Source organism: Cibotium barometz, chromosome 25, assembly GCF_041138505.1.
Source record: "Cibotium barometz isolate CiBa-2024 chromosome 25, ASM4113850v1, whole genome shotgun sequence".
NCBI classification, from domain to species: domain Eukaryota; kingdom Viridiplantae; phylum Streptophyta; class Polypodiopsida; order Cyatheales; family Cibotiaceae; genus Cibotium; species Cibotium barometz.
In genome coordinates, this window is record NC_141070.1 from 15,089,102 (window position 1) to 15,103,739 (window position 14,638).

At 44.1% G+C, this 14,638-nt stretch overlaps 1 protein-coding gene across 1 annotated transcript in view; it reads right to left on the reverse strand.

Annotated features, from left to right (window-relative positions):
• The window catches only part of ARP2 (actin related protein 2), a 97,149-nt gene that overhangs the window by 31,910 nt on the left and 50,601 nt on the right, over positions 1–14,638 (reverse strand). Inside the window, exon 7 of the mRNA XM_086819259.1 lies at positions 4,793–4,896. Within this exon, the coding sequence (XP_086675385.1) occupies positions 4,793–4,896 (104 nt within the window). The remainder of the gene's footprint in view (positions 1–4,792; positions 4,897–14,638) is intronic.

Here is a 14,638-nt window from a genome sequence, read left to right on the forward strand (position 1 = left end):
CAAAATCATCCAAGTGAGTTGTCTCTAATAGGAAAAGGCGTGACTTGACACCTCTGTGACCTAGACCTGATGGCAACTCGCAACCTGCCCCTGGACAAGGCTCACAACATGCTCACGGCACATCCAAAAGGTAACTTATAGATGTACTCTTGTCCAATTATGTCTCTGTGGGACCCCAGGTGCACATGACACTTGGGTAAAAACGCTCTCTTGTTGTTACAGGTAAGGATTCGAAAGGACCTCTGCATCTTAAGTGCAAAGATTCATCACAATCCCCATTGAAGTAAAAGATAGAAGCAAGTAGCTTTGCATTAATCATCATACCAGCCATTTTGGGGAGAGATTTGCTTCGAGGTGTAGAGGTGGAGTGTGAAATCGGTGGGAAGCTGGCACGAGCAAATTCGTGAATAATGGAAGTGAGCTAAGAGGTGAGTGTGGATGAAGAGGTTGAGAAGTCAATATTGGTGATGTTTCCATTCAAATGATCGACCTAGACTGTAACTTTTTGGCCCTCCTAGCTCTTTTTTCACATAATGGAACTTATGCCCGGACACATGGACAGATTGTTGCAAGCATGGAAACCAAGTTCATGAAGTTGGCACAGGAAAAAGCACCAGTTTTGGTCAAAAGCAAGGAAAAGCAGAACAGTCAAACCGAGTTGACCACGAGCCAAGGGCACAATTGGAAAGAGGAGACTAAGCCGTACCAAAAAACTAAAAGCCTCTTTTTCAAAAAGTAGCTTCAGGGCCGAAAAGCAAGGCCCTAAAGTTAGAAAAGCAAAGTTAAAGAACTTTGATATAAAGCAGAAAGCAAAGGGAAAAAGGCAAAAGCAAAAGCTTGGTTAAGCTTTTGGCAAAAAGCAGAGCCCTCTTCAAGTATAAAAAGGGTTGAACCTCTCTTGTAGCATCATGAAGGAGATCGTGGAGTGTGTGTGTGGGCATCCTTATGATCATGGAGAGCTTCTTCTTCGCCATCAACGCCTTGTCCAACTTACTTTTCAGATGTCCGGTCAACCCTAGACTTGTAAGGGCATATGCATGGGCAATACAGACGCGTGTATGGAGCTGTACGGACATGTGCGGAGATGTATGGCTGGAATTTTCAAAAACCCTAAAAATTTCAAAAACCCTAAAACTGCTCCAAAAACCCTAAAAACTGCTTTTTGGAGGTTTTTATCGCCTGAAAACCATTAAAACAAGTTTCATATCAGTTTTCTCTTCAGAAAGAGCTTTTACATGGTTTTCTTCATCGACAAGGCTGGAGGAGTTGTGGTTACTCATGGGATAAGCGAGTGATTTTTTGGACGTGGAGCTTGGACTTGGAGTTTGGACTTGGGATTTGGATTTGGAGCTTGGACCTGGAACTTGGACTTGGGATTTGGACTTGGATTTGGATCTAGACTTGGATTTGGATTTTGAATCTGGTAGTAGCCCAGTGAGAGATACTTGTGGGTCATCCCCATGGTGTGCTCAACATCAGAGATCTTGTGCCTTGACATCAACATTGACTTGGATATCCTACATCGGCATATCTATTTGTTTTGTACTCATTGATTGCATTGATCCTAGCCTCCATGTGGATTGTTCCTGAATAAATTCCTAAAAGGGGACGAGGCTTGTTCCCCGCTCACTGTGGTGTACTGTGCAAAGTTCCCAAACCCCTTTTCCTCTCTCCCCCTCTCTCTATATCTCTATCTCTTGGATACGTGGTTGAGTCTATCATGGCACGCCCCACTGGGCTTACATAGACAATGTCCAGGTCATGTTGGAAGTGAGCACGCGTACAAGTGGAAATGGGAGGAGCCAATGGGCATGCAAAAAACGGTCTGAAATGGTAAAGGAAAGGTAGAGATGATCTCCTTCAAAAAGTGGGAGAGGAGTGGTAAAGTTGTGGATGTGATGTCCAAAAGCAAGGATTCAAGTGATGTGACCTATGTCCTATTCATCCACAAATCTGACATGTTTAATTCAGCAATGATGACCAAGCCTGTGTCGAAGTCATACATTCGGACCTGTCAGCAACCTATCCAAGCATTTAAGTCACCAAAAAAAAAAGAATGTAAAAAAGGGGGGCATGAGGCGATAAACCAAGGTAGTTTCAAACGTACGAAACGTACAAAACGGCACAAGTTTAGTACGTGGTATAGGAAGTTGCCGACCGATAAAGTACGTCAAAAACGTTACGTACTTTACAATGTTAAAATCATATATATGTGTGTGTTTGTGTGTGAGAGATTGGTCAAGAAAGCTCGAAGTCCATATCTAATATCCTTTGATAGACAAGGAGTGATGTGTCAAAATACATGTCACACTCTAGCATTTCAACCTATCTAAGAATTTCAAAATTAGCACTCACAACATAAACAATGTCTAGACATACCCAAATACACCATGATTGGAATTTGACAATTCGAGTAGATAGTAGAAACAAGTGATAAACCAAAATCAAATGACAATGTCACATCTGTCTGATGTCATGAGCGCAAACAGGCTATACAAAGCGATCGCCAAACATAATAAATAGAAAAAAAGGACACAAGGAAAGAAACCAAAACACAGACGTTTTTTGAGTTTGAAACATTTGGAAACGTTCGGAAGTCCAAAAAGTACTAAATAATAAAAAACTGGTTTTAAATGCAACCTTGCGATAAACTATCTTGCAATAACCCCTAAGCACAACTGAAGGCCTTGAGAAGGAGCAAACTGCAATGTGTATAATTCTTGGCTAGCAAGCTAGGGCAAACACACATAAATATGGCCTCGTCATTACACCTTACCATTGAAAGAATTCGAGAAGGCTGTGTACAATACAGTTGTGGTCACATAGACCCTGCACCCCTATGTGGGCTGACCATCTGCAATGATCACCTGTCCCTCTCTATACACTACCCATTTGCTCTCGGGCTTCTCTCACATTAATAATGTAAGTTCACTGCCCTAACTGGAGTGGAATGAGATCGCCCCCAATATGGATTTGTGGTGCCCCGCAAAGCCATCCTCTTTCTAAGCAACTCCAAACCTGTCTGGCTATCATTGATTTCATGAGAAGTGGCCACCCTTGTGTCATGTCCTTGCCTGCTCTCCAAGCATCAACAATGAAAGAGGATGACTCAATTTCATGCATAATTGAATGTCATCTTATGCTCACCAAAAGGGCATCGATTAAGATGAGACCTTTGGCCCCACATCTCGTATGACTACAATTAGGTGTTATCATCACATTGGCACAACGTCATGGTTGGCATGTATATCAGTTGGACATCAAGACTGCTTTTGTTAAATGGTGATTTATATGGGGAGGTATGTGTACCTCTACTTCGTGGATTTGTTCAAAAGGGTCATGAGAGCAAAGTGTGCAAGTTACAAAAGGCTCTATATGGTCTCAAGAAGGCACCTATAGCATGGTATGAGAAGATTCACACATACTTGATTGCTCTTGGATTTCAAAATAGAATAGCCTCTATGTCAAGAAGACTCGGGATATTTTCTTGGTCATGGTATAAGAAGATTCATGCATACTTGATTGCTCTTGGGTTTCAAAATAGAATACCCTCTATGTCAAGAGGACTCGGGATATTTTCTTGGTCATCGTCTTGTATGTTGATGATATGCTGCTCACAGGCCCTAATGATGAGGAAGATTTTAGCCTTCAAGACTAAATTACATGTGTCATTTGAAATGATAGATTTGGACCCATTGCATTACAATTTGGCTATTTAGTTTCTTCAGCTTGATGATGGTATTGCCATGTTGCCGCCGAAGTATATATAGAAGTCGCTAAAGAGGTGACTGCAAGCCTGTTGCTACATCAGTGGAGACACTTGCCAGGTTCAATCTCCAAGATCCAATGACCCTTTTGATGACATGTTGTATCAGCAAGCTGTTGGATGTGTCATGTACTTATGCAAACAAGGCCAGACATTCAGTTTGGACTGTCACAGTTAAGCAGATTTATGCAAAGCCCAGTGGGAGAACTATGTGATTGATAGATGGAAAGGATTGCATATCGTAGTGGCAGAAATCCAATTGAAAGGGTCAGCAATGACAAAAATTCAGATAGGCACTCCTCATGCAGTCCTCTCCTATGATATCAAAGCCAACAAGGTGAATGTCCTTAAGCAGTCAAGGAAACTGAAGGGTACAAAGATGTGGATTGCAGATGAGTAAAGAAGATAAATGGGCCATTTTTTGTGATGCAAAACTCTTATCCAAAATTTTCACACCCAAAGCCAACTGCTTAGCAAGTGACTTCTGCTGTCAACATTGCCTCACAATGTCAACGACCTCCAATCCGGCATTGTTGTAAATGTCGCATCTCTTTTTTGTTTAGTTGGATGTGATGTTTGTATTTTTTGTTCCGTTCTTCTTGACCACAAATTTGGCACAAGGCCTTTTATGGTCTTCATTTATGTATTGGGTCTCGTAGGCCATTTTCACCTTCCGTAGACATTAATAGAATTTTTTTCCATTCTCTCTCTCCTGGGTTTCTTTGCATTAGGGTTCTCCCGGGTTTCTTTGCAATAGGGTATGCAGACTCAAGCCAATATTGCAGCTCATCCCAAGGGTCCCGCTGCTGAGATAAGATAACTCCCCAGACTGGACAGTGGGATGCGCCCAGTGCCTATAAACATAGAAACCTTGCCGTCCATGAAAAAAACCGTGGAAACAGGGAAACACGGACCACATGCAGTCCCAAAAGAGCTCATTACGTTGTAAAATCGGATACATTCTAAGCAAATACTTCAAAAAGTTATTTGAAAGGAAGCCTCTTCAAGCCTGATATAAGTACTCACCCTCTCCTAAGGAGGAGATCAATCAGGTAGGAAGTGATCTGGCGGCCAGCAATTTTCATGCGTTTTGTACTGTGTGGAAAGGAAAATCCATCAACAACAGGCACCTGCAAGTAGGAAACAAGTTCACCATGAAGTTTTATGTATGCTCTTGTACACCTTTATCAAGACCATGAATAGTCTTCAACATTGTTGCAGGATTCCAAGAGTAAGTGAGAATTATGACTACTAGCTTTATACTTTCACACTTTTCGACTGAATTTCAAATCATAAAAGAATGGCCAGCCCTCCCACAAAACACACATTTATTCCTCCCCTTGCAGAAAGCATAAGTAGCCATCTCGGCCCCGCCGATCAGCACATAGCACTGCACAGCTATACTAGCAACACTATGCATTGTTGTATGGACAAGTATACACAGAGGGTGCTGCAGACCTGCACACACAACAGGCAGTGCTGCCATACCACCAAGTACAAGTGCAGCTCTACGACCAGCTGATTCTACAGCTGTACAGCTAGATGAAAGTGCACGTGTATGGACAGTATTTGCAGTTGTATGGCCTGATCTCATGGACTGAGGGGCAGATTGAAATCTGGTGGGGAAGTGTGGTGAAGAAGACACGAAGGCCTATTGCTTTCTAGAGGTGGGTTCCGGGTTGTAGAAACAATCCAAGCTCACTAAGAAAGGAAGGGGGATTGAGCGTCCTCTACATAAACAAAATTTTATTCAGTATGTATAGACTACAGAGAGTCCTGCGGGGGTCAATGAGAAAAAGATCCCTTGATCCGACTCCCTCATAAAATTAGTGCGCTTGCTTGCGCAGGTCTGGATGGTCCCTGTGTACAAGCTCATGTGGCCATAAGAGTGAATAATATCTCCCCATATAGTACAAATGTACCGTATATCTGAATGCCCTCTCCGTGCATCTGGCCCTCCAAATCTGCCAAGATGTGATACTAGCAATGATCTCACAACTAGTATTAATCCTCTCCAGAGGTGGTCTATACTGTGTATGAGGAATTACCGGGCATCTAGGGCAAGCACGGCCTGCGCCAAAAATAGCCCTCCACTAATCAATGGGGAGGCCACCATGTAGGAATAACCAAAAGAAGTGGGAAATCTGGCTCCTCCTATATGAGTGCCAAAATCTCTTTTGAATCAATGAGGTGATGTCATAACTCTCCTAGTGCAGCCTAAATGTAGAAGTCCTCTGAATCCATCCAAGTAAAAGGAGCCTGACATTACAGAAAAAGGGCTAACTCTTCATAGAATTGGCTGCATCAATCCACTCCCACTGACCAAGATCCCAATGAAGATATCTGATAAGACATCCACCACACAACCATAAGCACCAAGACCCATGGGTCACAATATCATGCGGAGGATAAACATGACAGTGCTTCCTAAGTGACTAATTACTCTAATTGGGTGACGAGCAATGCCAGGAATAATCTCCTACATGTCACATTTCAACAATCTCCATCCTCACTGGATAGAATCCTCTAATGGCACTCCTGTCTTGGAGAAAACACCTAGCAACCTAGGATGATGCTAATCGTGAAATGTGCCAGTGAGGTAAAAGAACAAGAAGGAACTCAATTCGGATGCTATATCCAAAGCGTACAAAGTTTTAGAAATGTTAAAAGGGCAGATGTAAAGGGTTGCCGAACGGATGGTACATGACTTACGAAGAACATGGCATTAAAACTTATTCAGCGGGTCGTATTCTATATTAAACCATTGAAGCAGCACATCGCGCTACAAGAAGACATTTCTAGAGAAATGGTCAAATATGGGTAAGAATCTTCGCAGATTTTTCCCATTACCTGTAAACCCACGGAATTGGGAATGGGAAAAGGAAAAGAAAATCCAAAGGTTTGGATGGCTCATGTGGTGATGGGATATATCTCATCCGAAACAGATGGTGTGAGTTTGTCAAATGCTTAAGAAGCTACAACATTAGCAATGCATAGTGTGTCAACCAAGTTCATTCAATGGTCGTAATTGCAATGTAAGGAGAAGAACTCCCCGCAAGAACACTTCACGAATCAAAGAAAGTGGGTGCCCAGTACCATGCCACGAGGTTTGCCATCTCAATAAGAACACAAAGGATGGTCCAAAAGCCTTCTTGTGAAAGCCTTTCCACACCGGTTTCACACGTTCATCTTGGCTTTGGCAAAAGGCCACGGCTGCATCAATTCAATCTGCCTAAGACTCCCTCTGAGGTGATGGTCTTCGATCCATAGGAAGACTTTTAAAAGTCTTCCAAGCAATAACTATCAATGCACATCTCTCCCAGCCTAGCCCACTGCATATATACAAATGCACCCAAAGGTCACCTAACCTCATCTCTAATGAGGTCGTTCCACATAATGAGAGCTGTCTATCAACCTCGTTCTCTAATCTAGGAAGCCTCTATCTCAAAAAAGGTCTCAAGGCTCTGATAATGGAAGCTATAAGTGGAGAGGAAGGTGCCCTATACTCTACTTCAGTAAAGATGAAACGTAAACTTAGTATCCAATCTCCACCATCACGAGGTGTACAACCGGAAATGTAAAACATAAAAATTCTTCCAAGGCTCCTGCCCGGAAGGAAACCTCTAACCGTAAACTTGCAAAGCAATGCTCTGCATCATATATCCGAATCTACAATATTCAGTCCCCCTTCCTATCTGGGATGTATAACAATCTCCCAAGTAACTCTGGCCCGTATGTGTAGTGAACCATCCAAAGCTGACCAGTCTCCAGAGAAAGTTCCGGACCAATCTCTGCAACTGGCCAATGCATCCACGAGAGAATTACCCATATAAGGCAATGAACCAACATGAGGCAAGCAGTACTTGGTTAACCACCAAGGCTCTAGAGGATAGATCCAATCTCCTACAACTCCAATGAAGAAGTTTCTTCCTTATGCTCATAAGTACTGGTGCAAACTATTGTGCAAGCGATATATCAACCCCAACTTGACGCCCAACTATCCAGCATTACAGCCCCTCTCAAACCAGAGCTTGCACCCCAAGTGACTCTAGTCACTAATCCCAAAACCGACATATTGATGCCAATTAATGAGAGCCCCTGCAGCTAGGCAAACCTCTCCAAAGCAATCCGAAAGCAACATAAACATATAAGTGATGCCTCAAGGAACATAGCAATATCATTAGCAAGCTCAAAGTCCAAAAGCTCATCCTCACTACACGAGCAGCGGACTCAAACCAAAAACTCCAAGAGTGGAGCAAAGAAAGATGCTCGTAGCCTCACCAACAATGAGATATAACAAGGACGCTAAGGGGCATCCCTATCGTACAAAAAGAAAGATGTGGAGGCGATCACCTCTACCACCATATGCGAACACACTACAGTGAGCATCCCCATACACACATGAAACACCTTTGATCCAGTCCTAAGAGAATCCCATACATCTAAGGGTTCCTTCAAGGAAATCCCAATCAGCTCATATGCCTTCTCAAAGTCTAGCAATAACATGGCTAGGGGTTGGTTGCTTTCCCTCTTGTGTGCATACTAGGCGGCATAACGTGCACAATTGACACTAGAGGCCTTGTGTGTGAGCGGTACATGTTGGGTAGAGCGTAGTGGCTGCCACTTGTGTTGGGTGGTGGGCATCGGGTCAAGTGAGCTGCCCTAGTGGCCATGCGAGACGGTGTGGAGAGACCATGGACCGTTGGGCCACCTACATCGCCAAGATGGTCATCTTGGAAGCCATAGAGGCCCGCCCCCTTAAGCTGTTCGCCCACACAATGGCATCCACCCGCCCGTGCCCTAATGTCCAATAAGTGATCCACCCATATATGCCTGCTTTCCAATTGCATGTGAACCTACAAAAGAGAGAAAAGAAAACAGTGACTTTCTTTTTTTGGAGACCAAAAATGATATATATACCTAGATGAATCCAAGAACATGCCCAAATTCACCTTTTAGGAATGTGCATGTTATATACTCATGGTAGTCAACCCACAAGACTATATAACTATCAACTCCATTATGCATAGTATGGACTAGATACTACGACATTCCCACTAACGTCATCAGTGCCCAATAGTGGGTGTAGAACTCTGTGAAACCGGCCTCTGGTAGAAACCAGACTAGCAGTCACCCTTCCATTTGTAGTCCAGATATGAAAACAAATTTGATTGGAGCTAGAGTGCCCCAAATCTGAAATAAAACCGACACCTGTTGGCCCCAAAGCTTGGCGCCCCTTGCGGTATTTCTTTATTCAATTTCAAAAATATGTAAGGCTGAGTACAACAAAACTAGCCAAGAGAATACACCTGTATGTCCAATCTGGCAGCCCACAATACCTCTTAGCACAGAGGATTCACACGCACACAGATCTGTGTCTCAAAGCAACACTCTGTGCTCCCCTCTGATCAGCCAAGACCATTTAGCAGGACAGCCTTGAGCATACATCTGGCATATCTCATGCACATGATTCAACAACTCAACACAAACATACATCATACATTCACTGTCCAATCTCTGTTTCCACCCTTTTCAATCTGCCATACCCCTCCTCTCACAAGGGGCCAGATAGCACAACTCTGCAAACATAAGCCAATGGAAAGAAAGACAGATGAACAAGTTCAGAGCTTACCAAATCAGCTCGTGGTTTTGCACTCGTGGTACCAGTCTGTACTTGACGACGACGACTGTCTGTACTCTTTCCCCTGCAACCACCTGACTGTTGCACCAAATAAACTCTGATAGAATCCAGCTGGAGATGCACCGCTTTACTGTCCAGAAATGACAGGTCAACGCCGGCATGTACCTCTCCGTACACCACAGTAGAGTCTGACTGTACCTGTCCTTACAGAGCTGTAGGGACTGTACTGCAGTTGCCTAAATCAGCCTGCTGTACCCAACTGTACCTGCTGTACAGTTCAGTGCAGTCTGTACCTGTTCTGTCCAGCGCCGCCAGCACCTGCCATGTCCGTACAACTGTACCAGCAGCAAAACTTGCAGCAACAGTTCTGTACCTGTCTTCAGCTACTGTCAGCGCAGCCTGTACCAGCAGCAGTTCTGTACAAGCAAATTCCACCTGGACTGTACGGCCTGCTTTGCACAGAAATCAACAGCAAAAACCAGTCGACTTGCTTCTCCTCTTCTCCACGCTTCCAACTTGCATGTATGTTACACGCCTCCCAAAAAGCTAGAGAGAGAGAGAGGTGAGAGAGACATGCAACTCCAAAAGTGGAGTGGCCTCTCCCCAAAAATGTCCTAGGGCCCCAACTTTAATAAACATTAAAGTTCCCTAGGGGCCACTAAGGCCTAGGGGAAACCATCAATAAAACATTAAAAACATTAATGTCTTGGTCCCCCCTTTCACATCTGAAGTGTCCACACATCATTTCATTTGTCCGGGCACCCCAAATGTGAATCTTTTAATATTTTTGCTCAGCAACCACCATGCCCATACTTGTGCTGTTCCATTTTCACAGGGCCATGACATTCTGTATCAAGATATGCTCTCACACACGCACTCCACACACACACACACACATAAGAGCATATATATATTCACACAAAGGCCTTCGTATTGAGTTTCTGTCAAACCTCCGTAGATGCAAGGCAGACTCAGCCATAATGAAGCCTAGCACTAAGGGAAGTAGCAAATAGAAAAAATTAATACAGTAAATAAGTAGTTGATAGGGTAAATGCACCGCTAAAGATAGAAAGAATAAGCACAATATCAACTAGCCGTAACTCGGACGAAAACTTCACAATGTGAAATCTGCATTTGCTCTATCAACTACTTATTTGCTGTACTAATTTTTGATGTACCAAAGATGATGTTTGATAAGTGCATTACTACTCTAAATATGGAAACTAGTGGCTCCATCGACTGTTCACTTACTGATACGGATCATGTGAGGACAAAAATTTGTGTGAAAGCTATATATTAAACAAGCACAGCCATAAATTTGGTTGGTGTTAACCTCCCGATTCTTTCCCCTCCCGAGGATCTAGAGAAAGGAAGACTTATGCATGAGCTACTTTCATATATGTTTCTCATGAATTACCTTATGAGTTACCTTCATCTAGGAGTGTTGGTCATAAGATAGAACTCATACCTAAATCCCAACCAATATTTCTTTGGAATGTGAACATAGACATCACTCCCAAACACACGGAAATGGGAGACATCTAGTTTCCTGCCAAAATAAGCCTCATATGGAGTCATCTTTGGTACTAAAGTCGTCAGAGATTGGTTGAGGATATGGACAGCCGTAGCCACAGCCTCTCCCCAAAGTGGACGAGGAAGATCATGATGCTCCAGCATCGTCCTCGCCATCTCCACCACAGTCCAGTTCTTACGCTCAACTACTCCATTCTCTGAAGGCGAACCTGTATTGGCCAGCTCCCACTTGATGCCATGCTCCGCACAAAAGCATTAGAAGAGAACTTCCCTCCTTTGTCAGCCTGAAGAGTCTGCACCTGCAATCCAGACTCCTCCTTCACCATAACATGCCACTCCTTGAACCGAGCAAAGGCTTGGTCCTCTAGGAAAGAAAATAAACCCATGTAAACTTGCTACAATCATCCACAAGCAGCATGAAGTACAAAGAACATCCCGAAGATGGGGTCTGCATAGGTCTACACAAGTCAGTGTGTACAACTCCAAAGGTTTTGAAGCCTGCCTAGTAGCTTGCTTTGAAAAAGATTCCCTGTGTTGCTTACCACGAATTTAAGAACTACAGTGTCCCTACGTGGTGCCAACATTGCCAAGCCATCCACCATCTGGTCCCGAAAAGCTCCTGTAGCGCATCCACGTTCAAGTGGCCAAAACAAAAATGCCACAGATCACCGAGCTGAGTACCTGTCAGAGAAGAGAATGCTGAGAGTTTGCAGATCCCATTCTCCACTCCTCCTTCCCAAACAACCTGGCAGGTTGCTTTGTCTCGGAGAGCAACAAAATGCTCATCGAACTTCACCTGTATGCTAGCCTTACAAACCTCATGCACTGACAAAAGATGAAAACCAAGAGCTGGGACATAAAGAGCTTGCGAGGAATGCTTCCCCCCTTTGCCATCGGCAATAATCTCCAATCTACCTTCACTGTAAATCGGAATATGGATTTGTCATCAATGAAGATGTGACCTGTATGCCATCGAAGATCCTGTAATAACTCTCGGAAGGGAGCCATGTGCCTCGAAGCACCACTATCGAGAATCCACTCCCAAGTATCCCTCACGGCATCTGTGTCCATAATCTCCAAGTGCACAAAAGTTGGTATTACATGCACTTTACACTCAGTGCATGGTGACAAGATGGCTCATCTTCAGCAGTGGAACATTTGTACATTATTAGAACCCAGTAGGATGATATTTGTCGTACGCCGTGACCCCATTGTACATCCTCAATCCAGGATAAGTCAAGCACGGGCTACGTAGCTCATTTCTCAGCCTTAGCAGGTCAGTCACTCAGTCAAGTCCCTTAACCCACTTGGAGAGAATCATTCATGCATGTAGAGTCAGTAGAAGCCTTAGGGTTTGCATCAGAAAGCACTCTGCATCTTGCATAATATGCATTCATATGCTTGTGCATCATTTAGAACATCCCAAAAACCTTAGGGAATTTACTACGATTTATCTTGTATTTTTTCCATATTTTATGGTATTTATTTAGCATTTAATGTCATTTATAAACATAAAGTTTATTAAATAAATGACCAGCCCCTAGTTAGTATAAATAGGCTTGCATAGGGCTTAGACATTCATTCAGTCTTCAGTGAACTAGGCGCCTTCATCCTCAACCTTAGGAGCATCCCCGCCTTCAACCCTAGACTAATCCAACCTTCTTGGAGCTTCTGCGTTTGCTTCTCCAGCCTAGAGATCTTGCGTTTTTGCTTCCATCAGCCATAGCAGTTCAACGTAGCAGACCAGTAGTCTGTACGGCAGCTCAGCAGTACCTGTAGATCATAGGTGCCTGCATTCAGCACCTTTTCAAGCCCCAATTCAAAAAGCATCTCTGCTTTTTTTGCATATACCATAGCCAGCAGGTGTTCAGTTCAGTCCAGCCGTGCGTTTGCAGATCTACAGCAGTTTCCAGCATTGCGTTTCAGTCTACAGTCTGCGTTTCAGTCCAGCATCAGTTCTACAACAGTATTCTGCCTTCTATGCATCATCCATACATGCAACAGTCATCTGGTGAAGGTAACATATCATTCATAAGCATTTACAGCATAGTTACATAGCTTAGAACAGTCCACCGCAGTCCTTTCTCAGCCTCAGGTGTGCAGCCCTTCCTCATGCCCTTGGGAAGAGTGCATAGGCTCGAGATCAGTTCATTGAGGTGTTTCTACAGCCGTGTACAGTTCAGCCAGGCTTCCGATCCTCCGAGATCTTGCATTTGGCTTATCTACAGTCCACAATCGTTCTCTCTAAAGTAATAAAGAAAATACTATCTCGTTATCGGGATAGGGGGTCCTTCAGTGGGTAATTCGGGACCCAATCTGGTGTACAGTTCTCCTATCTCTCTCTCATATCTCTTTAAAGTTTGAAGTATTAAAGTACATTGGTATCAGATTCAGATTGTCCACAAGCGTGGGGGCATCCTTGGATGGTTAGATTGCGTTCCGGCACGACCACCGACTTCAGCATCATGTCTACAGAGGAGAGTACTCATCAGCCGGAAGACGTATCCCCCGAAGGAGACCATGTTCTTCCACCTACAGCAGACACCATAGCTCTTCTTAGAGCTCAGAACTAGCTGCTCATGGAGCGTCTCCAACTCTTGGAGGCAGTAGCAGCACGTCCTCCTCCGCCTCCAGCAGCACCCGACTACATCTCCCTCTTCTTTCAGATGGAACAACAAAGGAGAGAGGATGAGGCCCAAAGGAAAGAAGAAAAAGCAGAAAGACGGGACTATGAGGAAGCCCAACGCAGGATCGACGAAGACCGGCATCAAGCTGAACTCGCCGCCCGAGAACACCAACGTGAGCTTGATCGAGAACGTATGTTACTCGAGCACCAACGGGAAAAGGAGGCCATACACTTGAGGTGTCAGCAGCTCTCCTCAGTCTCCCCAGTCATAGGTGTCACCAACCCGTAGTCCGCAGCAGCATCAACCACCGTTATTCACAGTCAACCAAACTTCAGTAAGTATGATGGTAAGTGTGATCATTCATCAGTTAATCAATTTATTCATCAGTTTAATGCTCATTTTCCATTAGCTAGGATCACAAACCCACAAGATAAAGTCCACTTAGCGGCTCCCCATCTCACTGGTGAGGCAGTCACTTGGTGGCAGCATTGGTCTAGTATTCATACAGACCAGGTCACAAGTGTCACAGCCTTTGACTGGGACATCTTTGTCCATGACTTGAAGACCGGATTTCTCTCGCCCCAGTACATGACCGGTCTAAAAGATGAGTTCTATGGACTCAGACAGAATGGATCCCCAGTGCTTCAGTTTTCCGGAAAGATTATTACTTTAGCATAGCAGTTAGGGCTATCTACGCACGCCAAGATGGAGCAATTCATCCGTGGATTAGACTCTATCATTTGGTTCACAGTTCGTAACTTTGAACAAGTACATATGACCGGGCTCTGACTCTCGCACAGAATGAAGAAATGAAGATGAACGGAGACAAGCCCAAGCACTCATCACAGTCCAATACCAAGGGAAGGGTAATTCGTCTTCTAAAGACACTAAGACAGATACTAGTCCTAGCTCTAGTTCAGGGGGTAAGGAATCCAAGCCTAAGAAGACCCCTGAGGAAAAGGCTCAAGCAAGCATCACTGGAGGCTATCTTCCTCCAGAGGAGCAAAGACAGTATCAGTCAGAAAACCGATGTTTTTTCTGTCATACCATTGGGCATGGTAAGAAGGATTG